Source organism: Mustelus asterias, chromosome 14 (genome assembly GCF_964213995.1).
Source record: "Mustelus asterias chromosome 14, sMusAst1.hap1.1, whole genome shotgun sequence".
Lineage (NCBI taxonomy): Eukaryota > Metazoa > Chordata > Chondrichthyes > Carcharhiniformes > Triakidae > Mustelus > Mustelus asterias.
In genome coordinates, this window is record NC_135814.1 from 4,660,494 (window position 1) to 4,686,650 (window position 26,157).

At 50.1% G+C, this 26,157-nt stretch overlaps 1 protein-coding gene across 1 annotated transcript in view; it reads left to right on the plus strand.

The window, feature by feature from the left end:
• The first annotated feature begins 1,018 nt into the window (after positions 1–1,018).
• znf142 (zinc finger protein 142) overlaps positions 1,019–26,157 on the plus strand; it is a 40,249-nt gene continuing 15,110 nt past the window's right edge. Inside the window, exons 1-5 of the mRNA XM_078227798.1 lie at positions 1,019–1,718; positions 7,702–7,902; positions 9,382–10,194; positions 13,973–14,150; positions 15,362–18,860. Coding sequence (XP_078083924.1) covers positions 1,031–1,718; positions 7,702–7,902; positions 9,382–10,194; positions 13,973–14,150; positions 15,362–18,860 — 5,379 coding nt within the window. The 5' untranslated portion in view covers positions 1,019–1,030. The remainder of the gene's footprint in view (positions 1,719–7,701; positions 7,903–9,381; positions 10,195–13,972; positions 14,151–15,361; positions 18,861–26,157) is intronic.

Genomic DNA, 26,157 nt, shown 5'->3' on the forward strand with positions numbered 1-26,157 from the left:
TGGGGGGTAGGTACAGGGGAGATGTTAGGGGGAAGTTTTTCACACAGAGGGTGGTGGGCGAGTGGAATCGGCTGCCGTCAGTGGTGGTGGAAGCAAACTCAATAGGGTCTTTTAAGAGACTCCTGGATGAGTACATGGAGCTTAATAGGATGGAGGGTTATAGGTAGGCCTAAAAGGTAGGGCTATGTTCGGCACAACTTGTGGGGCCGAAGGGCCTGTTTTGTGCTGTAGTTTTTCTATGTTTCTTTCTATGTTTCTAATCTAAAAATTATACAGAAATTACAGGATGATAGCCCCTGGTGGGGCCCTGTAACTAAAATATAACGTTAAAAGGAAACTTAATAAATCAAATCAAGATATCATTCCTGGGGGTGGCGATGCGCCCTTGCGGTGCCCACAGGGCACGGAAGGCCTGGAGCGTGGACACCGCATGCCCCCTCTCCAAGGCCATACGGCCTCGAGTGTAACCATGATCGAGGGGCAGAGAGTCGTCAGACAAGCTCCCTCAAGCCCCCCCCCCCACCCCACCCCGCCCCCCCCACCCCCGCTGATTGTTCTTCTGTGCTCAATTGAAACCCGAATTAATGCCCTTCGTCTGCATATAATTAAACACAGGTGATGTAAAATTCACAACTAAATGAGATACTGAGAGGAGCTCAGTGTCTGTGGAACCTACTACGCAGCTGGCGGGATCTAACCTTTCTGATAGGAACATGAGGAGACCTGTCAGTCCCTTGAGCCTATTCTGTCCATTCAATTCGATCACAGCTGACCTGAATCGTAACTCCACAACTGCAGCAAGCCTTCCTTATTCTTCCTTGGAATAAAGGCTCGCACACATGTTGCCTTCCTAATTGATGGCTGTACCTGCACAGGCCACTCAATTCCCTCTGAAAAGCAGGAGCAGAGCTGGGTCCCGGCACCTTGCACAGAGGCCCTGGACTAAGACACTGGCTTGTAGTCTGTCCATTGGATAAATAGTGAGTGACTGACTGACCGTTTTATGTTCTCACCAGATGCTTTGATTCAGATGGAGGAACTTTACTGCTGCCATCAATGCAACGAGAGCTTTGAGACCCAGAACCTATTGGCCATCCACCTGCGTCATCATACAGTGGACACGCGGCAAGCCCTGTCTCCCAGGCACGAGGACAGATTGCAGGCAAAGAGCCCCAGGATCTCGTGTAGGAAGCAGGGCACCGTCAGCGAGGAAAGCAGTATTGTCCTGGCCGTCGCTACCCGGGAAAGGTACCCGTGCCCGGCCTGCGGCAAAGCGTTTGCCCGGGCAAGGGCTTTGAAGGAGCACTCGGTCTCACACGGTGCTGGAAAGGCGGAGGGTTGCAGTGGCCAGCAGCCTGGGCAGCTGAGAACCAATTGCAGTGCCAAGCCCGTCCCCTGCCCTTTCCGGACCTGCGGGTTGGTATTCCAGGGCGTGGCAGAGATGGAAGAGCACCGACGTGACCACTACCCATTCCGCTGTGACCAGTGCGACTTTGCTTGCTCCAGCACCAAGCTCCTAGCCCAGCACAAGAAGCGGGGGAGGCTGAAAGAAAAGAAATTCAAGTGTAAACTTTGTCTTTTTAAGAGTTGTGTAGCACACGACCTGAGCAAGCACTACAGCGGGACGCACCGCGACAAAGCAGCTTACAGCTGCAACAGGTGCGATTTTACCAGCCCCTATCGCAAAGTATTGAAGAAGCATCTGACTGTACACTCTGGTAGGTAACTGCCTGGCACACACACTCATTCCCACAACTGTACTGATAATACTGGACCAGCAATCCAGAGTTCATAGAATCCTACAGTGCAGCAGGAGGCCATTCGGCCCATCAAGTCTGCACCGACCACAATCCCACCCAGGCCCCATCCCCATAACCCCATTCATTTACCCCAGCTCGTCCCCCTGACGCTAAGGGACAATTTAGCATGGCCAATCAACCTAACCACGTCTTTGGAGAACCGGAGCACTCGGAGGAAACCCACGCAGACGTGGGGAGAATGTGCAAACTCCACGCAGAGAGTGACCCAAGCCGGGAATCGAACCCGGGTCCCTGGCGCTGTGAGGCAGCAGTGCTAACCCACTGTGCCACCCATATGGGTTTGAGAGCTCAAATCCTCCTGTGACAAATTGAATTCAATAACATTGGGCTAGTTGAATGATCATGATTTAAAAGTCCAACAGGTTTGCCTTGTCCTTCGCGGAGGGTAATCTGCCGTGCTTAGTCTGGCCTGGGCACGGCTCCAGTCCCACATCATGTGGTTAACTCTCAGAGTTGAAAGAATAAATATTGCTTTGCTGTTTTTGCCTATAACACCATCTTGCCTTTAATGCAATTAAATGTTCTAAATCTGGCAGGAATGGTCAGAAACAGAATTTGACACTGAGGCAAATGGGATACTGTGACTCGTGACGAAAGGTTTAGTCAGAGGTAGGCTTCAAGGAAGGCAGAGGGATAGAGACCTGGAGAAGCACGGGACTGCAGGATAGAGAGGACTATGGTCCCTCAAACATTTTCTCGTTTGTTCTACTCCAAAGAACTCCCACCACAGAATCTCATCTAAGACTCTACTGCCCGCATCCTAACTTGCAGCAGGTCCGTTTCACCCACCACCCCGACCCTCACTAACCTGATCTGCCAGCGCTTCAGTTTTACAATTTTCGTCAGTGCTTTCAGATCCTTCCGTGGCCCATTCCCGATCTCTGGAATTTCATTGGTCCCACATATCCTCCGTGCTGTCTGAGCTCCTCCGGTTCCGGCTTCGCTGATTTTCATTGCTCTGCCATTGGCTGCCTTGCCTTCAGCTGCTGGAAAAAACTCTGGGATAACCTCCCTCAATCTTTTTGCCTCTTTCTGTGTCTTCTCTTTCCCCTAGAGCGGCGGCACGGTGGCACGGTGGTTAGCACTGCTGCCCCAAAGCGCCACGGACCCAGATTCGATTCCCGGCTTGGGCCACTGTCTGTACGGAGTCTGCACGTTCTCCCCGTGTCTGCGTGGGTTTCCTCCGGCTGCTCCAGTTTCCTCCCACAGTTTGAAAGAAAAGAAAAGGTGCATTGGCCGTGCTAAATTGTCCCTCAGTGTAACCCGAACAGGCACCGGAGTGTGGCGACTAGGGGATTTTCACAGTGATTTCATTGCAGTGTTAATGTACTTGTGACAAATAAATAAATTTTAAAAACTTTAACTTTAAAGAGATTTCAGATAATTCCCTTTTAAAAGTAATTATGCACTTTGTGTCAAGAGCCTTTGATGTCATGTTGTGATCACTCTGCCCATAAATAATATTTCTCATCCTCCCTTTTAATTCTTCTCTGAATTTTATGTAAATCAATGACCACTTATCCAACAACCAGTGGAAGCAGACTGCCGTTATTTACCTGATAACCTATACCGTTAACTTGCATATTAAAAAGTTCTATCTGTTATAAATCAATGATTATTACCATTTGGCATATATACAGGGCACACTTGCAATCTCCTTCTGGTGAAAATGCCCGTGACACGTTTACACGGACAGTATCCATTATAAATTTGGACCTGGGATTTTAGAATAGAAATATAAAAATAAGCGCACATTTAGAACATATGAACTAGGAGCAGGAGTAGGCCATCTGGCCCCTCGAGCCTGCTCTGCCATTCAATAAGATCATGGCTGATCTTTTTGTGGACTCCGCTCCACTTACCCGCCCGCTCACCATAACCCTTAATTCCTTTATGTTCAAAAATGTATCTATCCTTGCCTTAAAAACATTCAATGAGGTAGCCTCAACTGCTTCACTGGGCAGGGAATTCCACAGATTCACAACCCTTTGTGTGAAGAAATTCCTCCTCAACTCAGTCCTAAATCTCTTCCCCTTCTAGTTCTGGTGGAAACAGCCTCCCTGCTTCTATCTTATCTATTTCCTTCATAATCTTATGCGTTTCTATAACATCCCCCCTCGTTCTTCGAAATTCCAATGAGTATAGCCCCAGTCAACTTGGTCTCTTATCATGTGCACAACCTCTCAACTCCAGAATCAACCTAGTGAATCCCCTTTGCACACTGCATTTTAACACGGAGAACAAATTGCATCTGCAAGCCCCGGTCACGTTGTCTCCCACTGCACCCCCGTTCCACTGAGTCCAGACTCCTCCTGCATTGATTAGTTTGTTACTAGCTACCTGTCTGCAAGCGATACTTTCCACTGCCGCAGCCTTTCCTCAAACGTCTCGGTTGACATTTACCATTGCAAATTTCTATATCAACGTTGTCCCGTTCGGTTTTGTGGTGTGAATTGTCACGGTGCTGTCAGGGGTTCTGGTTTCGAGCTGGTTCTGCGGCAAAGGGTTTTTTTTTAAGTTACCCAATCCCATAGCTGGTTTTGCAAATGCATAGACAAATAGACAGTGAACAATACCATCGGCACTTTGTTTGTAACCATTTGTAATCATGAATGGTAAACACAGCAAGGATATATGATATTGTTAATCCTAGGGAAGAGTGTGACAAAATGCTGGAAGGCATTATTGCTAAATTTGCAGGAAGAACATGCAAGTGGCGAGTGAATTTCAATATAGAAAAAAGTGATGTGGTTCATTTTGGTAGGAAAGGTAAGTAGGACACATTCTATTTGGGTAATGGGCTGGAGGAACCGAGGACCCTAGGGTCACTTACAACTCACTGAAAACAGTGGCCGACATTTGTAAACATGATGTGGAGATGCCGGCGTTGGACTGGGGTGGGCACAGTAAGAAGTCTCACAACACCAGGTTAAAGTCCAACAGGTTTATTCGGTAGCAAATACCATAAGCTTTCGGAGCACAGCTCCTTCGTCAGATGGAGTGGATATCTGTTCTCCAACAGTGCACAGACACAGAAATCAAGTTACAGAATACTAATTAGAATGCAAATCTCTACAGCCAGCCAGGTCTTAAAGGTACAGATAATGTGGGTGGAGGGAGCATTCAACACAGGTTAGAGAGATGTGTATTGTCTCCAGACAGAACAGCGAGTGAGATTCTACAAGCCCAGGAGGCAAGCTGTGGGGGTTACTGATAATGTGACATAAATCCAACATCCCGGTTTAGGCCGTCCTCATGTGTGCGGAACTTGGCTATCAGTTTCTGCTCAGCGACTCTGCGCTGTCGTGTGTCGTGAAGGCCGCCTTGGAGAACGCGCAGTCACGGGCATTCAGCCTTGGATCTTCAGGTAAGCGTTCTCCAAGGTGGCCTTCACGACACACGACAGCACAGAGTCGCTGAGCAGAGACTGATAGCCAAGTTCCGCACACATGAGGACGGCCTAAACCGGGATGTTGGATTTATGTCACATTATCAGTAACCCCCACAGCTTGCCTCCTGGGCTTGTAGAATCTCACTCGCTGTTCTGTCTGGAGACGATACACATCTCTTTAACCTGTGTTGAATGCTCCCTCCACCCACATTATCTGTATTTTTAAGACCTGGCTGGCTGTAGAGATTTGCATTCTAATTAGTATTCTGTAACTTGATTTCTGTGTCTGTGCACTGTTGGAGAACAGATATCCACTCCATCTGACGAAGGGGCAGCGCTCCAAAAGCTTATGGTATTTGCTACCGAATAAACCTGTTGGACTTTAACCTGGTGTTGTGAGACTTCTTACTACGACATTTGTAAGACAGAGTAGAGTACGTTTCTGGGGGAGTTGAATGGCAAAGCAGGGAAGTCCTGTTAAACTTGTACAGAATCTTGGTTAGACCATGTGTGGAGTGAATTACATCTGCAAACCCTGCTCACATTATAGCAGGCGAGCGGTGATGCTACAGCACCCCCCATTGGCAGGGGGTGCAGTTACACTGTGACAAGTTTACATAGGCAATATCCATTATAAATTCAGATTTGGTTCGCCCACGTTTAGAGTACTGTGCATAGCTCTGCTTCAAATCTTCCTTTTAAAAAAGTATAGCGAGGCACGGAAAGAGACGCAAAAACGTTTCTCAAAGATTACACCAAAGCGACAAGATTATTCCTAAGATGTGTCCAAAGATGTGCGGGTTAGGTGGATTGTCCCTTAGTGTCAGGGGGAGTAGCTAGGGTAAATGCGTGGGTTTGTGGAGATAGGGCCTGGGTGGGATTGTGGTCGGTGCAGACTCGATGGGCCGAATGGCCTCCTCCTGCACTGTAGGATTCTATGATTCCTATCAGGAAAGATTGTGGGGGGTGTGGGGGGGGGGGGGTCTCTGTTCTCTAGAAAAGAGAAGATTGAGGGGTGATGTAATAGAGGTCTTTTAAGTGATGAAGGGATTTGCGGGTAAATGTTGAGAGGATGTTTCCACTCCTGAGGGCGACCAAAACTAGGTTCCAGATATATCAGACAGTCACGAATAAACCCAACTGGGAATTCAGGGAGTGGTGAGATTGTGGGACTCGCTATCACGCGGAGAGTCGCTGAGATGAATAACATTTTAGAGGAAGCTATATAAACACATGAGGGAAAAAGGAATTGAAAGATATGCAGATGGGATGAGATAAAGTAGGGTAGGAGGAGGTTGGTATGGAGCGTAAACTCTAGTATAGCTCAGCTGGGCTGAATGGCCTGTATCTGTGCCATAAACTCAATATACCCCCAGTAATGGGCGGCACGGTGGCACAGTGGTTAGCACTGCTGCCTCTCGGGGCCAGGGACCCGGGTTCAATTCCTGGCTTGGGTCACTGTCTGTGTGGAGTTTGCACGTCCTCCCCGTGTCTGCGTGGGTTTCTTCCGGGCGCCCCGGTTTCCTCCCACAGTCCAAAAGACGTGCTGGTTAGGATGCATTGGCCGTGCTAAATTCTCCCTCCGTGTATCCGAACAGGCACCAGAGTGTGGCGACTGGGGGATTTTCACAGTAACTTCATTGCAGTGTAACAAAAAGTTCAGCCATGATCTTATTGATTGGTGGAGCAGGCGCAAGGGGCTAGGCGGCCATTCCTGCTCCGAGTTCTTATGTTCTTATGTAAATGGAAGCCTACTTGTGGCATTAATAAATTTAAAAACTTCTACTGGAAAGAATTGAGCGAATATAAAAGGATTTTTAATACTGCACAGTATCATTGGCTGATGGTCAGGCCGTAAGTCGGATTAGTAATCAAACTTTCCATTCCATTTAGAATGATTTACTGTGCTCAGTTCTGGTCGCCTCATTACAGGAGGGATGTGGAAATGATTGAAAGGGTGCAGAGGAGATTTACAAGGATGTTGCCTGGATTGGTTGGCACGCCTTATGAGGATAGGTTGAGGGAGCTCGGTCTTTTCTCCTTGGAGAGACGAAGGATGAGAGGTGACCTGATAGAGGTGGACAAGATGTTGAGGGGTATAGATCGGGTGGATTCTCAGAGGCTTTTTCCCAGGGCTGAAATGGCTGCTACGAGAGGACACAGTTTTAAGGTGCTGGGGAGTAGGTACAGAGGAGATGTCTGGGGTAAGTTTTTCACTGAGGGTGGTGGGTGAGTGGAATCGGCTGCCATCAGTGGTGGTGGAGGCAAACTCGATAGGGTATTTTAAGAGACTTCTGGATGAGTACATGGGACTTAATAGGATTGAGGGTTACAGGTAAGCCTATATATAAGCCTAGGTAGGTAGGGACATGACCGGCGCAACTTGTGGGCCGAAGGGCCTGTTTGTGCTGTAGTTTTTTAATGTTCTATGATCATGTCGAATGTCAAACTCGGCACTTGGTGTGACACGGGCTGTTTGTTTCCTTGTAGATGAGAGCGGGAGCGCTGCCGAAGAGGATGGAGAGCGAGAGGGAAGGAGACAGCAGGCAGAAGAAGGTGATAGCTTGGCGCAGAGACTGTCCAGAAAGCGGAAGCGGCCCAGGTGTGAAGAGGAAGAGCTGCTGTCTGAAACAGGCTCAGAAAGAGAGAGCAGCAGAGAATCCAAGTCCCTCAGACAGAGACACTTCAAAGGTGAATGAGAGCTGGAAAGAACCCGCGTTTACATAGCGCCTTTCACAACCTCGGGCATTCCAAAGCGCTATACAGCCAGCCAACCGCCTCACACTGTAAACAGTGCTGTGATGTAGAAAACCCCAGAACAAATTTGTGCACAGTTAAGTTCCCAAAAGCAGCAATGAGATAAATGACCGGGTAGTCTGTATGAGTGACATTGGCTGTGGAAGAAACATTGGCCGTGGGAAACCGAGGAATACTCCTTTTCTGTTCTTCAGAGGACTTTGGGTCCTTCGCGAAAAAGCAGGTGGGGCCTCAGTTTTATTTCATATCTGAAAGACAACACCTCTGACGGTGCAGCACTCCTGCTGTACAGCAGCAGTGTGTCAGCCTGGATTTTGTGTCCAAGTGTCTTAGAACCCACAGCCTTCTAACTTGGAAAGAGAGCACTACCCATTGAGCCACAGCCGGTGTGTGTGTGTGTGTGTGTGTGTGTGTGTGTGTGTGTGTGTGTGTGTGTGTGGGTGTGTGTGTGAGAGTGTGTGTGTGTGAGAGTGTGTGTGTGTGTGAGAGTGTGTGTGTGTGTGAGAGTGTGTGTGTGTGTGAGAGTGTGTGTGTGTGTGAGAGAGTGTGTGTGTGTGAGAGAGTGTGTGTGTGTGAGAGAGTGTGTGTGTGTGAGAGAGTGTGTGTGTGAGAGAGTGTGTGTGTGTGTGTGAGAGAGTGTGTGTGTGTGAGAGAGTGTGTGTGTGTGAGAGTGTGTGTGTGTGTGAGAGTGTGTGTGTGAGAGAGTGTGTGTGTGTGTGAGAGAGTGTGTGTGTGTGAGAGAGTGTGTGTGTGTGAGAGAGTGTGTGTGTGTGAGAGAGTGTGTGTGTGTGTGTGTGTGTGAGAGTGTGTGTGTGTGAGAGTGTGTGTGTGTGTGAGAGAGTGTGTGTGTGAGAGAGTGTGTGTGTGAGAGAGTGTGTGTGTGAGAGAGTGTGTGTTGTGTGTGTGTGTGTGAGAGTGTGTGTGTGTGTGAGAGTGTGTGTGTGTGAGAGTGTGTGTGTGTGAGAGTGTGTGTGTGTGAGTGTGTGTGTGAGAGAGTGTGTGTGTGTGTGAGAGAGTGTGTGTGTGTGAGAGAGTGTGTGTGTGAGAGTGTCTGTGTGTCTGTGTGAGAGTGTCTGTGTGTGTGTGTGAGAGTGTCTGTGTGTGTGTGTGAGAGTGTCTGTGTGTGTGTGTGAGAGTGTCTGTGTGTGTGTGTGAGAGTGTCTGTGTGTGTGTGTGAGAGTGTCTGTGTGTGTGTGTGAGAGTGTCTGTGTGTGTGTGTGAGAGTGTCTGTGTGTGTGTGAGAGAGTGTCTGTGTGTGTGTGTGAGAGTGTCTGTGTGTGTGTGTGAGAGTGTCTGTGTGTGTGTGTGAGAGAGTGTGTGTGTGTGTGTGAGAGTGTCTGTGTGTGTGTGTCTGTGTATGTTTTAACCCTTTTGAAGTATCTCTTTGACCTCCTTTGTTTTTAATTGTCCCAGTTGACGTCCAAGAAGGAATGGAACATCTGTACAAGACGCACATCTGTCCCGAATGCAAACGCTGCTTTAAAAAGAGAACGCACTTGGTTGAGCACCTTCACCTGCACTTCCCAGACCCCAGCCTCCAGTGCCCTCACTGCCAGAAGTTCTTTACCAGCAAGGGCAAGCTGAAGGTCCATCTGATGCGGGAGCTGGGTGAGAAGACCCACCACTGCCCGCTGTGCGATTACAGCGCCGTGGAGAAGAACTCCCTGAATCGGCACATGGCCAGCATGCACGAGAACACGACCAACTTCTACTCCGACGTGTACTCGTGCCCGGCGTGCGAGGAGAAGTTTACTGTCAGTAACTCGCTGAAGGAGCACATGAAGACGCACAAGGAGGAGCGACGGCCTCTGGACTGCTTCGAGGGAGGCTGCAGCTACACGGCGGAGGAGCGCAAGGATTTTGTCCGTCACCTCAAGGAGGTGCACGGTGCCAGGGCAATCGAGTGCCGCTATCGCACGTGTGGCTCGCTATTTGGCACGGAGGCGGGAATGGAGGTGCACCGCAGGACTCATTACGCCTTCCACTGCGACCAGTGTGACTTTGTCTGCTCCAATAAGCATGTATTCCGGCGGCACAAGCGGAGAGGGCACCCGGGCAGCGAGGAGCTGGCGTGCAACTTCTGTCCGTATAAGACCTTCAACCCAGTGGAGTTCAACGACCACGTGGGCAAGATGCACGCCAACGAGAAGATCCACAAGTGCACCGAATGTGACTTTGCCACAGCGCACAAGAGAGTTCTCAACAGACACATCCTCCTGCACACAGGTCAGTGCTAATAACCAGAACACATGGATAGAGCAGCACAAAGACATCTCAGAGAGGGGCATTCTCACCGTCACCCAGTAAAGCACACTGAGAAGCTTTACTCTGTATCTAACCCCATGCTGTACCTGTCCTGGGAGTGTTTGATGGGGACAGTGTAGAGGGAGCTTTACTCTGTATCTAACCCCGTGCTGTACCTGTCCTGGGAGTGTTTGATGGGGACAGTGTAGAGGGAGCTTTACTCTGTATCGAACCCCGTGCTGTACCTGTCCTGGGAGTGTTTGATGGGGACAGTGTAGAGGGAGCTTTACTCTGTATCTAACCCCGTGCTCTATCTGTCCTGGGAGTATTTGATGGGGACAGTGTAGAGGGAGCTTTACTCTGTATCTAACCCCGTGCTGTACCTGTCCTGGGAGTGTTTGATGGGGACAGTGTAGAGGGAGCTTTACTCTGTATCTAACCCCGTGCTCTATCTGTCCTGGGAGTGTTTGAAGGGGACAGTGTAGAGGGAGCTTTACTCTGTATCTAACCCTGTGCTGTACGTGTCCTGGGGGTGTTTGAAGGGGACAGTGTAGAGGGAGCTTTACTCTGTATCTAACCCCGTGCTGTACCTGTCCTGGGAGTGTTTGATGGGGACAGTGTAGCGGGAGCTTTACTCTGTATCTAACCCCGTGCTGTACCTGTCCTGGGAGTGTTTGATGGGGACAGTGTAGCGGGAGCTTTACTCTGTATCTAACCCCGTGCTCTATCTGTCCTGGGAGTGTTTGATGGGGACAGTGTAGAGGGAGCTTTACTCTGTATCTAACCCCGTGCTGTACCTGTCCTGGGAGTGTTTGATGGGGACAGTGTAGCGGGAGCTTTACTCTGTATCTAACCCCGTGCTCTATCTGTCCTGGGAGTGTTTGAAGGGGACAGTGTCGAGGGAGCTTTACTCTGTATCTAACCCTGTGCTGTACGTGTCCTGGGAGTGTTTGATGGGGACAGTGTAGAGGGAGCTTTACTCTGTATCTAACCCCGTGCTGTACCTGTCCTGGGGGTGTTTGAAGGGGACAGTGTAGAGGGAGCTTTACTCTGTATCTAACCCCGTGCTGTACCTGTCCTGGGAGTGTTTGATGGGGACAGTGTAGCGGGAGCTTTACTCTGTATCTAACCCCGTGCGGTACCTGTCCTGGGAGTGTTTGATGGGGACAGTGTAGCGGGAGCTTTACTCTGTATCTAACCCTGTGCTGTACCTGTCCTGGGAGTGTTTGAAGGGGACAGTTTGACTGGGAAGCAAAACGCTGGTTACAAAGGGAGGTTTGTAGGAGTATCTTAGAGGTGGAGAGGTTATGGGAAGGAATTCCAGAATGGTGGATCGATAATAAAAACCGATACACAAGAGGGGGTTGTGAAGACAAGTACGAGAATTATAAAATCGAGGCTTTGTTGGGCCGGGATCCATGAACCTGCTCCACTATTCTATAAAAGCACGGCTGATCTAATTGTAACCTCAAACCCACATTCCTGCTGACCCCCCCCCCCCCCCCCCGCTAACCTTTCACCCCCTTGTTACTCAAGAATCTATCCAGTTCTGCTTTAAAAATATTCAAAGTCTCCGCTTCCACTGCCTTTTGAGGAAGAGAGTTCCGGAGACTCACCGCCCTCTGAGAAATAATTTTTCCTCATCTCCGTCTGAAATGGAAGACCCCTTATTTTTAAACAGTGACCCCCTCGTTCTAGATTCTCCCACAATGGAAAACATCCTCTCCACATCCACCCTGTCAGTACCCCTCGGGATCTGAAAGGCTTTGATCAAGTTGCCTCTTACTCTTCTAAACTCCAGCGGATTCAAGCCCGGCCTGTCCAGCCGTTCCTCTCGAGACAACCCGCCCAATCCTCATACTCATTGGGGTTTAGCAAAATAATCGGTGATCTTATTAAAACCTATTAGTTTCTTGGGAGGTGGTACAGGGTAGATACTGAGGGAAGCTTCCTCTTGTGGGAAGCTAGAACAATGGAGCACAGTTTGATGTTAAGGGGTCTCCATTTAAGACAGAGAATCATAGATTATCATCGAATGCCTACAGTTCAGAAGGAGGCCATTCGGCCCATTGAGTCTGTACCAACCACATCCCACTCGGGCCCTATTCCTGTAACTGTACATATTTATCCTGTTAATCCCCTGACACTAGGGTCAATTTAGAATGGCCAATCAACTTAACCCGCACATCTTTGGACTGTGGGAGGAAACCGGAGCACCCGGAGGAAACCCATGCAGACACGGGGAGAACATGCAGAGTCCACACAGACAGTGACCTGAGGCTGGAATTGAACCCGGGTCCCTGGCGCTGTGAGGCAGCAGTGCTAACCACTGCGCCACCGTGCATGGAGGATATTTTCTCTCAGAGGGTCTCTCCCACTGGATGCTGGGCAATTGAATATGTTTGTGGCTGAGTTAGGCAGATTTGTGATCGACCAGAGAGTTGAGGGTGTTGGGAACGGGCAGGGAAGTGGAGCTAAGGCCACAGACAGATCAGCGGAGTGATTGGCAGAGCAGGTTCTGTGGTCTGAGCGACCAACTCCTCATATGAACCTTTAAGTCTCAGAGCTAAGGTTAACGATTGATCTAGCGTCAGTTGTCATTGTGGAAGAGAATTCCAAACTTATTCACCCATAGTAGTGAGTATCTTGTATTACTGAAGATCAGGATCCCCATTGAAGTGGCCTTTCTTGATAGCTGTTAGCAAGCTCTTTGAACTGGGTGGCAGAAGGAATGTCACGGAGCTTGGACCTGCCTGACACAAGTCACTCACCGAGCAACAGCAAGGAGATGACGTATCTTCGGAAACCTTTTCTTTGCCACATTTCCATATTTCTTAATCCTTTCTTATAATTAGCACCGCTGTCTCACAGCACCAGGGACCCGGGTGCGATTCCAGCCTTGGGTGACCGTGCGGAGTCTGCACGTTCTCCCCGTGTCCGCATGGGTTTCCTCCCACAGTCCGAAAGAACATAAGAACTAGGAGCAGGAGTAGGCCATCTGGCCCTTCGAGCCTGCCCCGCCATTCAACAAGATCATGGCTGATCTGAAGCGAATCAGTTCCACTTACCCGCCTGCTCCCCATAACCCCTAATTCCCTTATCGATCAGAAAACTATCTACCCGTGATTTAAACATATTCAACGAGGAAGCCTCCACCACTTCAATGGGCAGAGAATTCCAGAGATTCACTACCCTCTGAGAGAAGAAGTTCCCCCTCAACTCTGTTCTGAACCGGCCCCCCCTTATTTTGAGGCTGTGCCCTCTAGTTCTGGTTTCCCTTCTAAGTGGAAAGAATCTCTCCACCTCTACCCTATCCAGCCCCTTCATTATCTTATATGTCTCTATAAGATCACCCCTCATCCTTCTAAACTCCAACGAGTACAGACCCAATCTGTTTAATCTCTCCTCATAAGCTACACCCCTCAAGACGTGCTGGTTAGGTGCATTGGCCATGCTCAACTGCACCTTAGTGTCCCAAGATGTGTCTGGGAAATGAGTGGGGTAGGTGATGGAGCAGGGGAGAGGGCCTGGTTCAGATGCTCCGTCAGAGAGTCGGTGCAGACTCGATGGGCCGAATGGCCTTGTCTGCACCGTAGGAATTCTATGAATAATATAGAGACCAAAATTGTGCACAGTTACTCCAAGCGGTCTAACCAACATTCTGTCCAGGTTTAAGGAGTTGGAGTCGTATTGGTGGAGGATGTGCCTGGGTCTAATTATTTATTTATTTTTTTTGTTGGTTTTAAACCCTCCTTTCTAGGCGAGAAGCCACATAAATGTGAACTGTGCGATTTCACCTGCAGGGATGTTGGCTACCTGTCGAAGCACATGCTAACACATTCTGACGATAAGAACTACATGTGTACAGAGTGTGGTTACATCACTAAGTGGAAACACTACCTGACCGTGCACATGCGTAAGCACACCGGAGACCTGAGGTAAATACTCTGTCCTGTGTGTCAACTGTCTGCTTGTCAAAGAATGGACTTTTTATTGGGGGAGATATCCATTCCTGTCATCAAACACTCCCAGGACAGGTACAGCACGGGGTTAGATACAGAGTAAAGCTCCCTCTACACTGTCCCCATCAAACACTCCCAGGACAGGTACAGCACGGGGTTAGATACAGAGTAAAGCTCCCTCTACACTGCCCCCATCAAACACTCCCAGGACAGGTACAGCACGGGGTTAGATACAGAGTAAAGCTCCCTCTACACTGTCCCCATCAAACACTCCCAGGACAGGTACAGCACGGGGTTAGATACAGAGTAAAGCTCCCTCTACACTGTCCCCATCAAACACTCCCAGGACAGGTACAGCACGGGGTTAGATACAGAGTAAAGCTCCCTCTACACTGCCCCCATCAAACACTCCCAGGACAGGTACAGCACGGGGTTAGATACAGAGTAAAGCTCCCTCTACACTGTCCCGTCAAACACTCCCAGGACAGGTACAGCACAGGGTTAGATACAGAGTAAAGCTCCCTCTACACTGTCCCCATCAAACACTCCCAGGACAGGTACAGCACGGGGTTAGATACAGAGTAAAGCTCCCTCTACACTGTCCCCATCAAACACTCCCAGGACAGGTACAGCACAGGGTTAGATACAGAGTAAAGCTCCCTCTACACTATCCCCATCAAACACTCCCAGGACAGGTACAGCACGGGGTTAGATACAGAGTAAAGCTCCCTCTACACTGTCCCCCATCAAACACTCCCAGGACAGGTACAGCACGGGGTTAGATACAGAGTAAAGCTCCCTCTACACTGTCCCCCATCAAACACTCCCAGGACAGGTACAGCACGGGGTTAGATACAGAGTAAAGCTCCCTCTACACTGTCCCCATCAAACACTCCCAGGACAAGTACAGCACGGGGTTAGATACAGAATAAAGCTCCCTCTACACTTTTCCCATCAAACACACCCAGCTCAGGTACAGCACATGCTTGATATCAGTGCCCGGAATGGGGAGAGCAAATACATCAAAATGCTTATTTGCAGCTTTTTCGGATGTTTGCTGAAATAATAAAAGATCAGAAGCATTATAAGAGATAGTGACGGAAGTGTGAATTCGTGTCTCCAAACTCCCACCTTCTCTTTGAAACTGAATACCTGTCATTGTGTTCCTGCTATCTTTCTCTTTGCAGGTACCATTGTAATCAATGCTCGTATCGCTGTCACCGTGCAGACCAGCTCAGCAGCCACAAGCTCAGACACCAGGGCAAGTCGCTTATCTGTGAGGTGTGCGGCTTCGCTTGCAAGCGCAAGTACGAGCTGCAGAAGCACATGCAAGTGAAGCATTCGAAAGACTATCAGATACCCCTGTACCAGTGCCAGTATTGCAGCTACCAGACACGGTACAAACAGGCGCTCCTGAACCACGAGAACTGCAAACACACCAAGCACAAGGAGTTCCGCTGTGCCCTGTGCTCCTACAAGACCTTCAGCAACACCAGCCTCTTCTTTCACAAGAGGAAGGTCCATGGCTACGTGCCGGGAGACAAGGAGTGGCTGGAGAACTACGCCAAGGAGGAGATGGCCATGAACTCCACCCACATCCTCCTGGGGTACAGCGACACGAGTATAACTCTTTCCACCTCGGCCAGGACAGAAATGACCGCGGCAGCTCCGAGGACCGAGGTGTGGCCAAAGAAGAACTCTGTTGTTGTGGAGGAACAGGATAAGGTGTACCAGCATGCCTTTGGGACCTCTCTGTATGGACAAGGGCTCTCTCATCCTGGGGAAGCAGCACAAAGTAGTGCCTCACCACAAGATCCGGGACAGTTAGAGCAGCACCTAGTGTATCCTGCCCCTGCGGGGCCAGGAGCTGTGCCTGACACCACGGAACCCAGCCAAGCAGCCGCAGATATCAGCTGCGATGTGGAGAGGGAGTTGCAGAAAAGCCTGGGTGGAAGCGGCTCCCAACTGGAACAGGTATTTGAAGCCCAATTAGAATTTCACAACACCCCATCGGATGAAGTGGCAAATTCTGGCTCCCAGCTGCCTATCCTGGACACCTGGGGGCCCTGTGACACTGGAACCATATACAGGGACTTTGGGCTGAATACTGGGGTTGACGTACAGGCTGAGGACGGCACTGACGAGGTTGACCTTGGGGATCACTGTGAGGAAGAGGAAGGGGCTGGGGGTGGCGACCACATCATTGGACATCGCGAGGAGGTGGGGAACAGCGTCGATGTCTTTGCTGACGAGGATCGGGACAATGGTTATGAGCTTTCGGGTAAAAGCGAACAGATTGGCAGGCCCGCCCAGCTGGAAGTTGACGCACCCGCGGGTGTCAAGGCTGATGGGAGCTGGATTAGCGCGATCGAGCCTCGCCTGCCCCAGGCCGGTAACGCAAACCAGGGCGAGGCTGAGTTTCAGGAGGTTGAAACGGAGAGGCAGGTCAGTGCTGACCCAGACCATCCTGAAAGTCAGGAGCAGGCACAGCTTTCCCAGTCTGAATCCGAGATAAAGGCTTTGCGGAAACAGGACAAGCAGCAGGCCCAAGCCCTGGTCCTGGAGGGGAGAGTGCAGATGTTGGTGGTACAAACCGATGCCCAGGTGTTCAAGTGTGAGAGATGCTCCTACGTCACCAGGAAGGAGAAAGCCATGGTCCTTCACACAAAGTCCGGCTGCCAGAACAAGAAGTCCCCCCTGGTGTGCAGGGCCTGTGGGGCCACTTTTAAGCAGCAGCGAGGACTCAACACCCACCTGCAGAAGAAATGTCCCGTCATCATAAAGAAACACAAGCTGTACGTGCGGCAAGCAACAGTTCGAGACCCCCGGGTCGGGCTGGATGGAGAGCAGGAGGAAGGCACAGAGACGGAGGTGAAGAAAGTGAGAGCAGTGCCCAAGAGGAAAGACAGTCCGGCCACCGACAATGGGAGCGAGAGGCAGGAGCTGAGGCAGGAGCCAAGCCCAGATCCGGCTAAGCCTGATCGACCAGTCACCAAAGTCGCAGCGGATTGTGGACTTGGCGAAGAGAATGCAGCCGAGGAACTGTCGCCCGTCCATGTCCCAGACCCCGGCCACACTGAAGGCGAACTCCTGGCTGCCTGCGATGGGGAGGAAGCCGGATTCTTCACCGAGGAGGCTTTGGATTCTGCTCCACCAGTTCACAGCGAGACTTTCCCGTCCAGCCCTCGGGAAGCATCATCGCCGCATACAGAGCTGAACGAGGAATCGCAGCAGGACTCCGAGACTTGGAAGTTCCGGTGTGAGCAGGGCAGGTTCCACTGTGCCTCCTGCCCCTTTGTCTGCTCCAGTGAGTCGGATATCAGCAGTCACATGGCCAGCGGGTGCCCGGCTCCCCTCAAGCTGCCCTGCGGCTTCTGCGAGTTGCTCTTCCGCTCGGAGAGGGCGCTGAGGAACCATCAGGCCATCAAACACACCGAGGAAGAGGAGCTGTCGGAGCAGAGTGACTCAGATGAGCTGGAGAAAGGATCTTCCAGTGAGGAGGAGGAGGAGGAGGGAAGCGGAGATGGAGACAACCCGGAGAACAGTGGCAGCTCGGAGGTGGAGGGCAGCCCCAAGCACAGGCGCTTCTTTTGCCCTTTGTGCCCCTTCAGCTGCTACCAGGAGCGAGCCTTGGACACCCACAAGAAGAAAGGCTGCATGAAGCCGGGTGAACTCCAGTGCAACCTCTGCTCGTTTGTCTGCAAGTCTGCGGCGGCCCTCAAACACCACACCCGCTTGCACGGCAAGAAGTGCTGCCGTAAGAGGCCGCGGCTGAGCTGCCAGCTCTGCCCGTTCACCTGTAAGCAGGCCAGGTGCCTGAAGCAGCATGTGGCCATCAAACACGACGGTGTCAAGCCCTACAAGTGCCGCTACTGCAGCTTCAGCACAACCCGGCGCTACCGCCTCGATGCCCACGAGTCCCTGCACACGGGCGTGGGCCGCCTGACATGTGACGCCTGCCAGCAGACGTTTGGCACCGGCTCCAAGCTCCGCATCCACAAGCTGCGGGTCCACGAGAAGCGACCCACCCACTTCTGCGCCCTGTGCGACTATAGCGGCTACAACCAGAACGACATCACCCGGCACGTCAGCAGCTGCCACGCCGGCGAGCCCAGCGCGGCCTGCGGGCGCTGTGAGGCCCGCTTCAGCTCGGAGGGAGCCCTCAAGCAGCACTGCCTGCGGCAGCACGAGGAGAAAGTCTGCCACGGCTGCCCCTCTTGTGTCTTCGCCTGTTACAGCGAGTCCACCCTCAGGAGCCACGTCCAGCGGCAGCACCCGCAGCTGGAATGCTCCGTCTGCAAGGAACGTTTCGAGAGGCGGGAGACGCTGGAGGAGCACAAGAAGGTTCACTTCAGCCACCACTGTCAGCACTGTGGCTTTGCCACCCGGGAGCGGCAGCAGCTTATCCAGCACCTACTGGACACCCACGAAGAGGAGGACGGATCGGGGGCCGAGGGGGGCAAGCCCTTCCGCTGCCCCTTCTGCGACTTTGCCTGCCGTCACCAGATGGTGTTTGACTACCACATGAAGGCTCACGGGGGCACGCGCCTGTACAAATGCACCGACTGTGACTACACCACCAAGAACCGACAGAAGATCACCTGGCACATCCGTATTCACACCGGCGAGAAACCCTATAAGTGTCACCTCTGCAGCTATGCCTGTGCAGACCCGTCTCGCCTGAAGGTGAGAATGTTTTGCGTCCACGGGCGTGAGCGCCACACGTTATCACTGCAGGTCCATCGCCTAATTCCCCAGTCTGGCCACACTCAATAATTCATCCTTATCCCCAGCCCCACCAACACACATCCTTTTAAAAAGTTTCAGTTTATTTATTAGTGCCACAAAGAAGGCTTACATTAACACTGCAATGAAGTTACTGTGAAAATCCCCTCGTCGCCACACTCTGGCGCTTGTTCGGATACGCTGAGGGAGAATTTAGCATGGCCAATGCACCTCACCAGCACGTCTTTAGGACTGTGGGAGGAAACCAGAGCACCTGGAGGAAACCCATGCAGACATGGGGAGAACGTGCCAACTCCACACAGACAGTGACCCAAGCCGGGAATTGAACCCGGATTCCTGGCGCTGTGAGGCAGCAGCGCGAACCACCGTGCCACCCATATCTATGTAATCTCCCCCAGCCCCACATTCCTGAATCCCTGCACTCCTCTCATTCCTGACCTCTTCCTCATCCTTGATTTCCACTGCCTCACCATTGATAGCCGTACTTCCAGCAGCCAGGGCCCGATGCTCCCCATCCCCCCTCCCCCCGATCTCGTTGACCAAGCTTTCAGTTACCCAGCCAAATATCTCCTTGTGAAGCTTGATGCCAAATTTGACATCGCTGCTGTGAGTTGAGCGGCTTAGGAAGTTTTACTATGTTAAAGCCGCTATATAAATGCAAGCTGCCCTTGCAACGATGATACTAGGGGGAAGAAAAGAAGGGGGTGGGTTTCATCCAACAAAAGGTTTGATGGGATAAATCAGGGCCCTATATGCTTGCAAAAAGAGACTTGGTGAAGCTTTCAGTTTTGCACTCATCAGGACGCTCGCAAGAAAACTAGTATAAGGGGCAAACAATTTTTACTGTACAGAAGAAAGTGCTGAATGGTTGGCAAGTGGTGCTGCCATGGAGAATGAAAGAGTTGATGCTGACTGATAGTTAACAGCCAAGCATTGTTTGAAATTTAAACCAAACAGCCCGACCATGACTGGTCAAGGCATTGCCTTGGGGAATGAATCAGCGAATGACAGTCACTGAAACAGGTGCAATGTGTGTACTTGGTCTTTCTGTCTGCAAAGAGCAGAGGCCTCTGTATTAATATATGTAGTTTACAGTACACACTAAGACTAGTGTTTTAAACTTAAAACTACACAAGGGTATGAAGACAGAGCTGACTGAAATGGGTTGGGATATTAGGTTAAGGGATGGGTCAGTGGAAGACATTTAAGGAGATATTATATAACACCGAGCAAAGGTACATTCCAGTCAGAAGGAAGAAGCCGAGAAGAAGGATGCATCATTCACGGCTAACTGAGGTCGTTAAAAGGAAAAGAATGTCATTATTGGCAGGGTAGAAGATCGGACAGAATATTAAAAGCCAGCAAAGAATGACTTAAAAAGTAATAAGGGAGAAATTAGGCTTTGAGAGGAAATTTGATAGAAATATAAAAACAGGCAGCAATAGTTTCTACAGGGCGGCACGGTGGTTAGCACTGCTGTCTCACAGCACCCGGGACCCAGGTTCAATTCCTGGCTTGGGTCACTGTCTGTGTGGAGTTTGCACATTCTCCCTGTGTCTGCGTGGGTTTCCTCTGGGTGCTCCGGTTTCCTCCCACAGTTCAAATATGTGCGGGTTAGGGTTCATTGGCCGTGCTAAATTCTCCCTCAGTGTACCCGAATAGGTGCTGGAGTGTGGCGACTAGGGGATTTTCACAGTAACTTCATTGCAGTGTTAATGTAAGCCTTACTTGTGACTAGTGAATAAACTTTAGGTATTTAAAAAAGAAAAAAAAATAAGTAAAGTGAGTGTTGTTCCTCTAACGAATGAGTCTGGGGAATTAATAATGGAAAATAAGGAAATGGTGGACAAATTGAACAGATATTTTGCATCTGTCTTCACTGTTGAGGATACAAATAACAGCCTAGAAATAATTGTGAATCAGGAGGTGAAAGGGAGGAACTCAAAACATTTACAGTCACCGGGGAAAGGGCATTGGGAAAACTACTCAAACTAAAAGCTGACAAGTCCCCAGGTCCCAATGGACTTCACCCGAGGGTCTTAAAAGAAATAGCTGCTGTGATTGTGGATTCATTGCTTCTACTTTTACAAAATAGCAGATTCTAGAACAGTTCATGATTCTAGAATGGTTCGCGATTCTAGAGCGGTTCAATCGGATTGGGAAATAGTGAATGTGACTCCTCTGTTTGAGAAAGGAGGTGGGACAGAAAGTGGGAAATTAGGGGCCAGTTAGATTAAAATCTGTCATAGCGAGAATGTTAGCATCTATTATTATGGAGATTATAGTGGAACACTTAGAAAATCTTAATGCAGAAAGGCAGGGTCAGTGGCTGGGATTTTCCGGGCCCATTGATGTGGGTGCAGATCCCGTTATGGCTGGAAACTCGTGAGAGGGATTTGTGCTGGGAAGATCGCAGAATGAAATTTGTTGGAAATGCTCATTACATCTGGCGGTATCTGTGCGGAGAGAAGCAGAGGTCAGTGAGCCTTCATCAGAATAGCGCAGGTTGTGGCTCTGTTTCTCTCTCCACAGACTCTGCCTGACCTGCTGAGTACTTTCTGTTTATGTTTCAGATTTCCAGCTTTGCAGCATTTTGCTCTCCCGATTATATGCACCAGTTCTTGATACCCGCAGGATGTGAGGGGAAGGGAAGAGGGGTGTTTGGAATAAGGATCCCAACAACAGGTTAAGCACCAGGGGCAATGAGTTCTCTCCCTGACCCTGCAACAGAGGAACAAAGACTGCAGGTTTTCAGGAACCCTGATGCCCCCAAGTTATAGAACCATAGAAAATTACAGCTCAGAAACAGGCCTTTTGGCCCTTCTTGTCTGCGCCGAACCATTTTTTGCCTAGTCCCACTGACCTGCACTTGGACCATATCCCTCCACACCCCTCTCATCCATGAACCCGTCCAAGTTTTTCTTAAATGTTAAAAGTGAGCCCGCATTCACCACTTTATCCGGCAGCTCATTCCACACTCCCACCACTCTCTGCGTGAAGAAGCCCCCCCTAATATTCCCTTTAAACTTTTCTCCTTTCACCCTTAACCCATGCCCTCTGGTTTTTTTCTCCCCTAGCCTCAGCGGAAAAAGCCTGCTTGCATTCACTCTATACCCATCAAAATCTTATACACCTCTATCAAATTTCCCCTCAATCTTCTACGCTCCAGGGAATAAAGTCCCAACCTATTCAATCTCTCTCTGTAACTCAGCTTCTCAAGTCCCGGCAACATCCTTGTGAACCTTCTCTGCACTCTTTCAACCTTATTTACATCCTTCCTGTAACTAGGTGACCAAAACTGTACACAATACTCCAAATTCGGCCTCACCAATGCCTTATATAACCTTACCATAACACTCCAACTTTTATACTCGATACTCCGATTTATAAAGTCCAATGTACCAAAGGCACTCTTTACGACCCTATCCACCTGTGACGTCACTTTTAGGGAATTCTGTACCTGTTTTAGGGAATTCTGTACCTGGGGAATTATGCCCCTTCCTGATTTGGACATTTGTCACCGTTCCTCCATCATTGCTGGGTCGATGCCCTGGAACTCCCTTCCCAACAGCACTGAGAGAGAGTGTCTTCGCTACACGGACCGCAGTGGTTCGTGAAGCGGTTCCCCTTCACCTTCCCGAGGGCAATTAGCGATGGGCAATAAATGCTGGTCGAGCCAGCGGCACCCACATCCCAAAATATAAAGAATGATTTCAGAACGTCCTGAAGCACTGTGTGAGAATGTTATTCATTCATAGGATCTGGGTGTTGCTGCCCATCCCTCAAGAATTAATTTAAAAGGTTGACACTGATTTTTAAATAGGCAAATGGCGTCATCTATTTTATACAATGTAAGGTCAGGCAACCATCAACAGGATGTTTGTCCAGTTGATGTGTTTCTGGTGGCGTTGGGTGAAGGACCTCAGTAACAAGCTCTGATTTCCCTGCTTATTATTAAATAAATGTTGTGGGACTTCATACAACTGGAGAGGGTGTGTATTCACAAAGGCAGGGACAGCATTCAGAGAGGAGATTGTATTTCCTGATGACAGAAGGATTTCAGAAACTCTCACAGTGATAAGAGTATGATGTCTGTTCTATTGACTCTGAAATACTATTTTATATTTTTATTCTCCTGGTGTCCAGGACGATATTCAACACTCAACCATCTGCCCATTTATTTAATTTCCTGCAACAGTGATTACGCTTCAACTATAGTTCATTGCCTTCGAGCACTTGGAGACATCCAGAAGTCAGTCTTTCTCCACACTGTCTCCATCAAACACTCCCGGGACAGGTACAGCACGGGGTTAGATACAGAGTAAAGCTCCCTCTACACTGTCCCCATCAAACACTCCCAGGACAGGTACAGCATGGGGTTAGATACAGAGTAAAGCTCCCTCTACACTGTCCCCATCAAACACTCCCAGGACAGGTACAGCACGGGGTTAGATACAGAGTAAAGCTCCCTCTACACTGTCCCCATCAAACACTCCCAGGACAGGTACAGCACGGGGTTAGATACAGAGTAAAGCTCCCTCTACACTGTCCCCATCAAACACTCCCAGGACAGGTACAGCACGGGGTTAGATACAGAGTAAAGCTCCCTCTACACTGTCCCCATCAAACACTCCCAGGACAGGTACAGCCCGGGGTTAGATACAGAGTAAAGCTCCCTCTACACTGTCCCCATCAAACACTCCCAGGACAGGTACAGCACGGGGTTAGATACAGAGTAAAGCTCCCTCTACACTGTCCCCATCAAACACTCCCAGGACAGGTACAGCACAGGGTTAGATACAGAGTAAAGCTCCCTCTACACTGTCCCCATCAAACACTCCCAGTACAGGTACAGCACGGGGTTAGATACAGAGTAAAGCTCCCTCTACACTGTCCCCCCCATCAAACACTCCCAGGACAGGTACAGCACGGGGTTAGATACAGAGTAAAGCTCCCTCTACACTGTCCCCCTCAAACACTCCCAGGACAGGTACAGCACAGGGTTAGATACAGAGTAAAGCTCCCTCTACACTGTCCCCATCAAACACTCCCAGTACAGGTACAGCACGGGGTTAGATACAGAGTAAAGCTCCCTCTACACTGTCCCCCCCATCAAACACTCCCAGGACAGGTACAGCACGGGGTTAGATACAGAGTAAAGCTCCCTCTACACTGTCCCCCTCAAACACTCCCAGGACAGGTACAGCACGGGGTTAGATACAGAGTAAAGCTCCCTCTACACTGTCCCCATCAAACACTCCCAGGACAGGTACAGCACGGGGTTAGATACAGAGTAAAGCTCCCTCTACACTGTCCCCCATCAAACACTCCCAGGACAGGTACAGCACGGGGTTAGATACGGAGTAAAGCTCCCTCTACACTGCCCCCATCAAACACTCCCAGGACAGGTACAACACGGGGTTAGATACAGAGTAAAGCTCCCTCTACACTGTCCCCCTCAAACACTCCCAGGACAGGTACAGCACGGGGTTAGATACAGAGTAAAGCTCCCTCTACACTGTCCCCCTCAAACACTCCCAGGACAGGTACACCACGGGGCTAGATACAGAGTAAAGCTCCCTCTGCACTGTCCCCCTCAAACACTCCCAGGACAGGTACAGCACGGGGTTAGATACAGAGTAAAGCTCCCTCTACACTGTCCCCATCAAACACTCCCAGGACAGGTACAGCACGGGGTTAGATACAGAGTAAAGTTCTTGTCCACACTTGTTTTGTGTGAAAACCTTGATGTTGGAAACCACTTCTCTGCATCCTCACCTCATTGTATGGATGTTGAGTCTGGTTTTATGTGCTTCTGTCCTGTGCATGCTGCAGCAGTTTGCTGACTCACTTCGAACTTCATTATCTCACCTAATGAAACTGATTTTGATCTGAGAATGATTATTTCCCCTCCCTGTAAGGGAGTGGAGTGTCAGTGATTGTTCATAGTCCATTCTATCTTCTTTGAATCACGCAAACTCCTCTTTGTACGATTGTTTTATGTGTGTGAACTGGCTGCCAGAGCTGTCCAGAGTGGAATCAGGCGAAACGCGCACTCCATTTTGATCTCTACACCAAGATTGTGAAAGATGCCAGGAAAATTGTAACTTGATTTAATGCAAAGTCTTTCATTAGTATAGCGCCTTTTGTCCTCTCCCGGTATCCCAAAACACTTTTCATCATTGCCCTGATAAATATTCGTCTGAAAACCCATCCCAGCAGAGGCCGAATAACTGGAGAATGGTCTCGGTGCTTACCCGAACCGTCCCAAAGTCTCCAATCACACCGGCCTGGACAAAATCAGTAACTGGCTTTTAAACTCGTATGTTAAGGATGGGTGTAAGTACATGGGGAAAGACTTGCCATGCCAACCATACCCACAACCTAAAACTTAGAGCCATCCCCACCAGTACTGTACCCCAGTGTTATCCAGTGACAGACCCGTCCCCACCAGTACTGTACCCCAGTGTTATACAGTGACAGACGCGTCCCCACCAGTACTGTATCCCAGTGTTATCCAGTGACAGACCCGTCCCCACCAGTACTGTACCCCAGTGTTATACAGTGACAGACCCGTCCCCACCAGTACTGTACCCCAGTGTTATCCAGTGACAGACCCGTCCCCACCAGTACTGTACCCCAGTGTTACACAGTGACAGACCCGTCCCCACCAGTACTGTACCCCAGTGTTATCCAGTGACAGCCCCATCCCCACCAGTACTGTACCCCAGTGTTATCCAGTGACAGCCCCATCCCCACCAGTACTGTACCCCAGTGTTATCCAGTGACAGCCCCATCCCCACCAGTACTGTACCCCAGTGTTATCCAGTGACAGCCCCGTCTCCACCAGTACTGTACCCCAGTGTTATCCAGTGACAGCCCCGTCTCCACCAGTACTGTACCCCAGTGTTATACAATGACAACCCCACCAGTACTGTACCCCAGTGTTATAGTGACAGCCCCACCCCCACCAGTACTGTACCCCAGTGTTATACAGTGACAGACCCGTCCCCACCAGTACTGTACCCCAGTGTTATCCAGTGACAGCCCCGTCTCCACCAGTACTGTACCTTAGTGTTATACAGTGACAGCCCCACCCCCACCAGTACTGTACCTTAGTGTTATACAGTGACAGCCCCATCCCCACCAGTACTGTACCCCAGTGTTATAGTGACAGACCCGTCCCCACCAGTACTGTACCCCAGTGTTATCCAGTGACAGCCCCGTCTCCACCAGT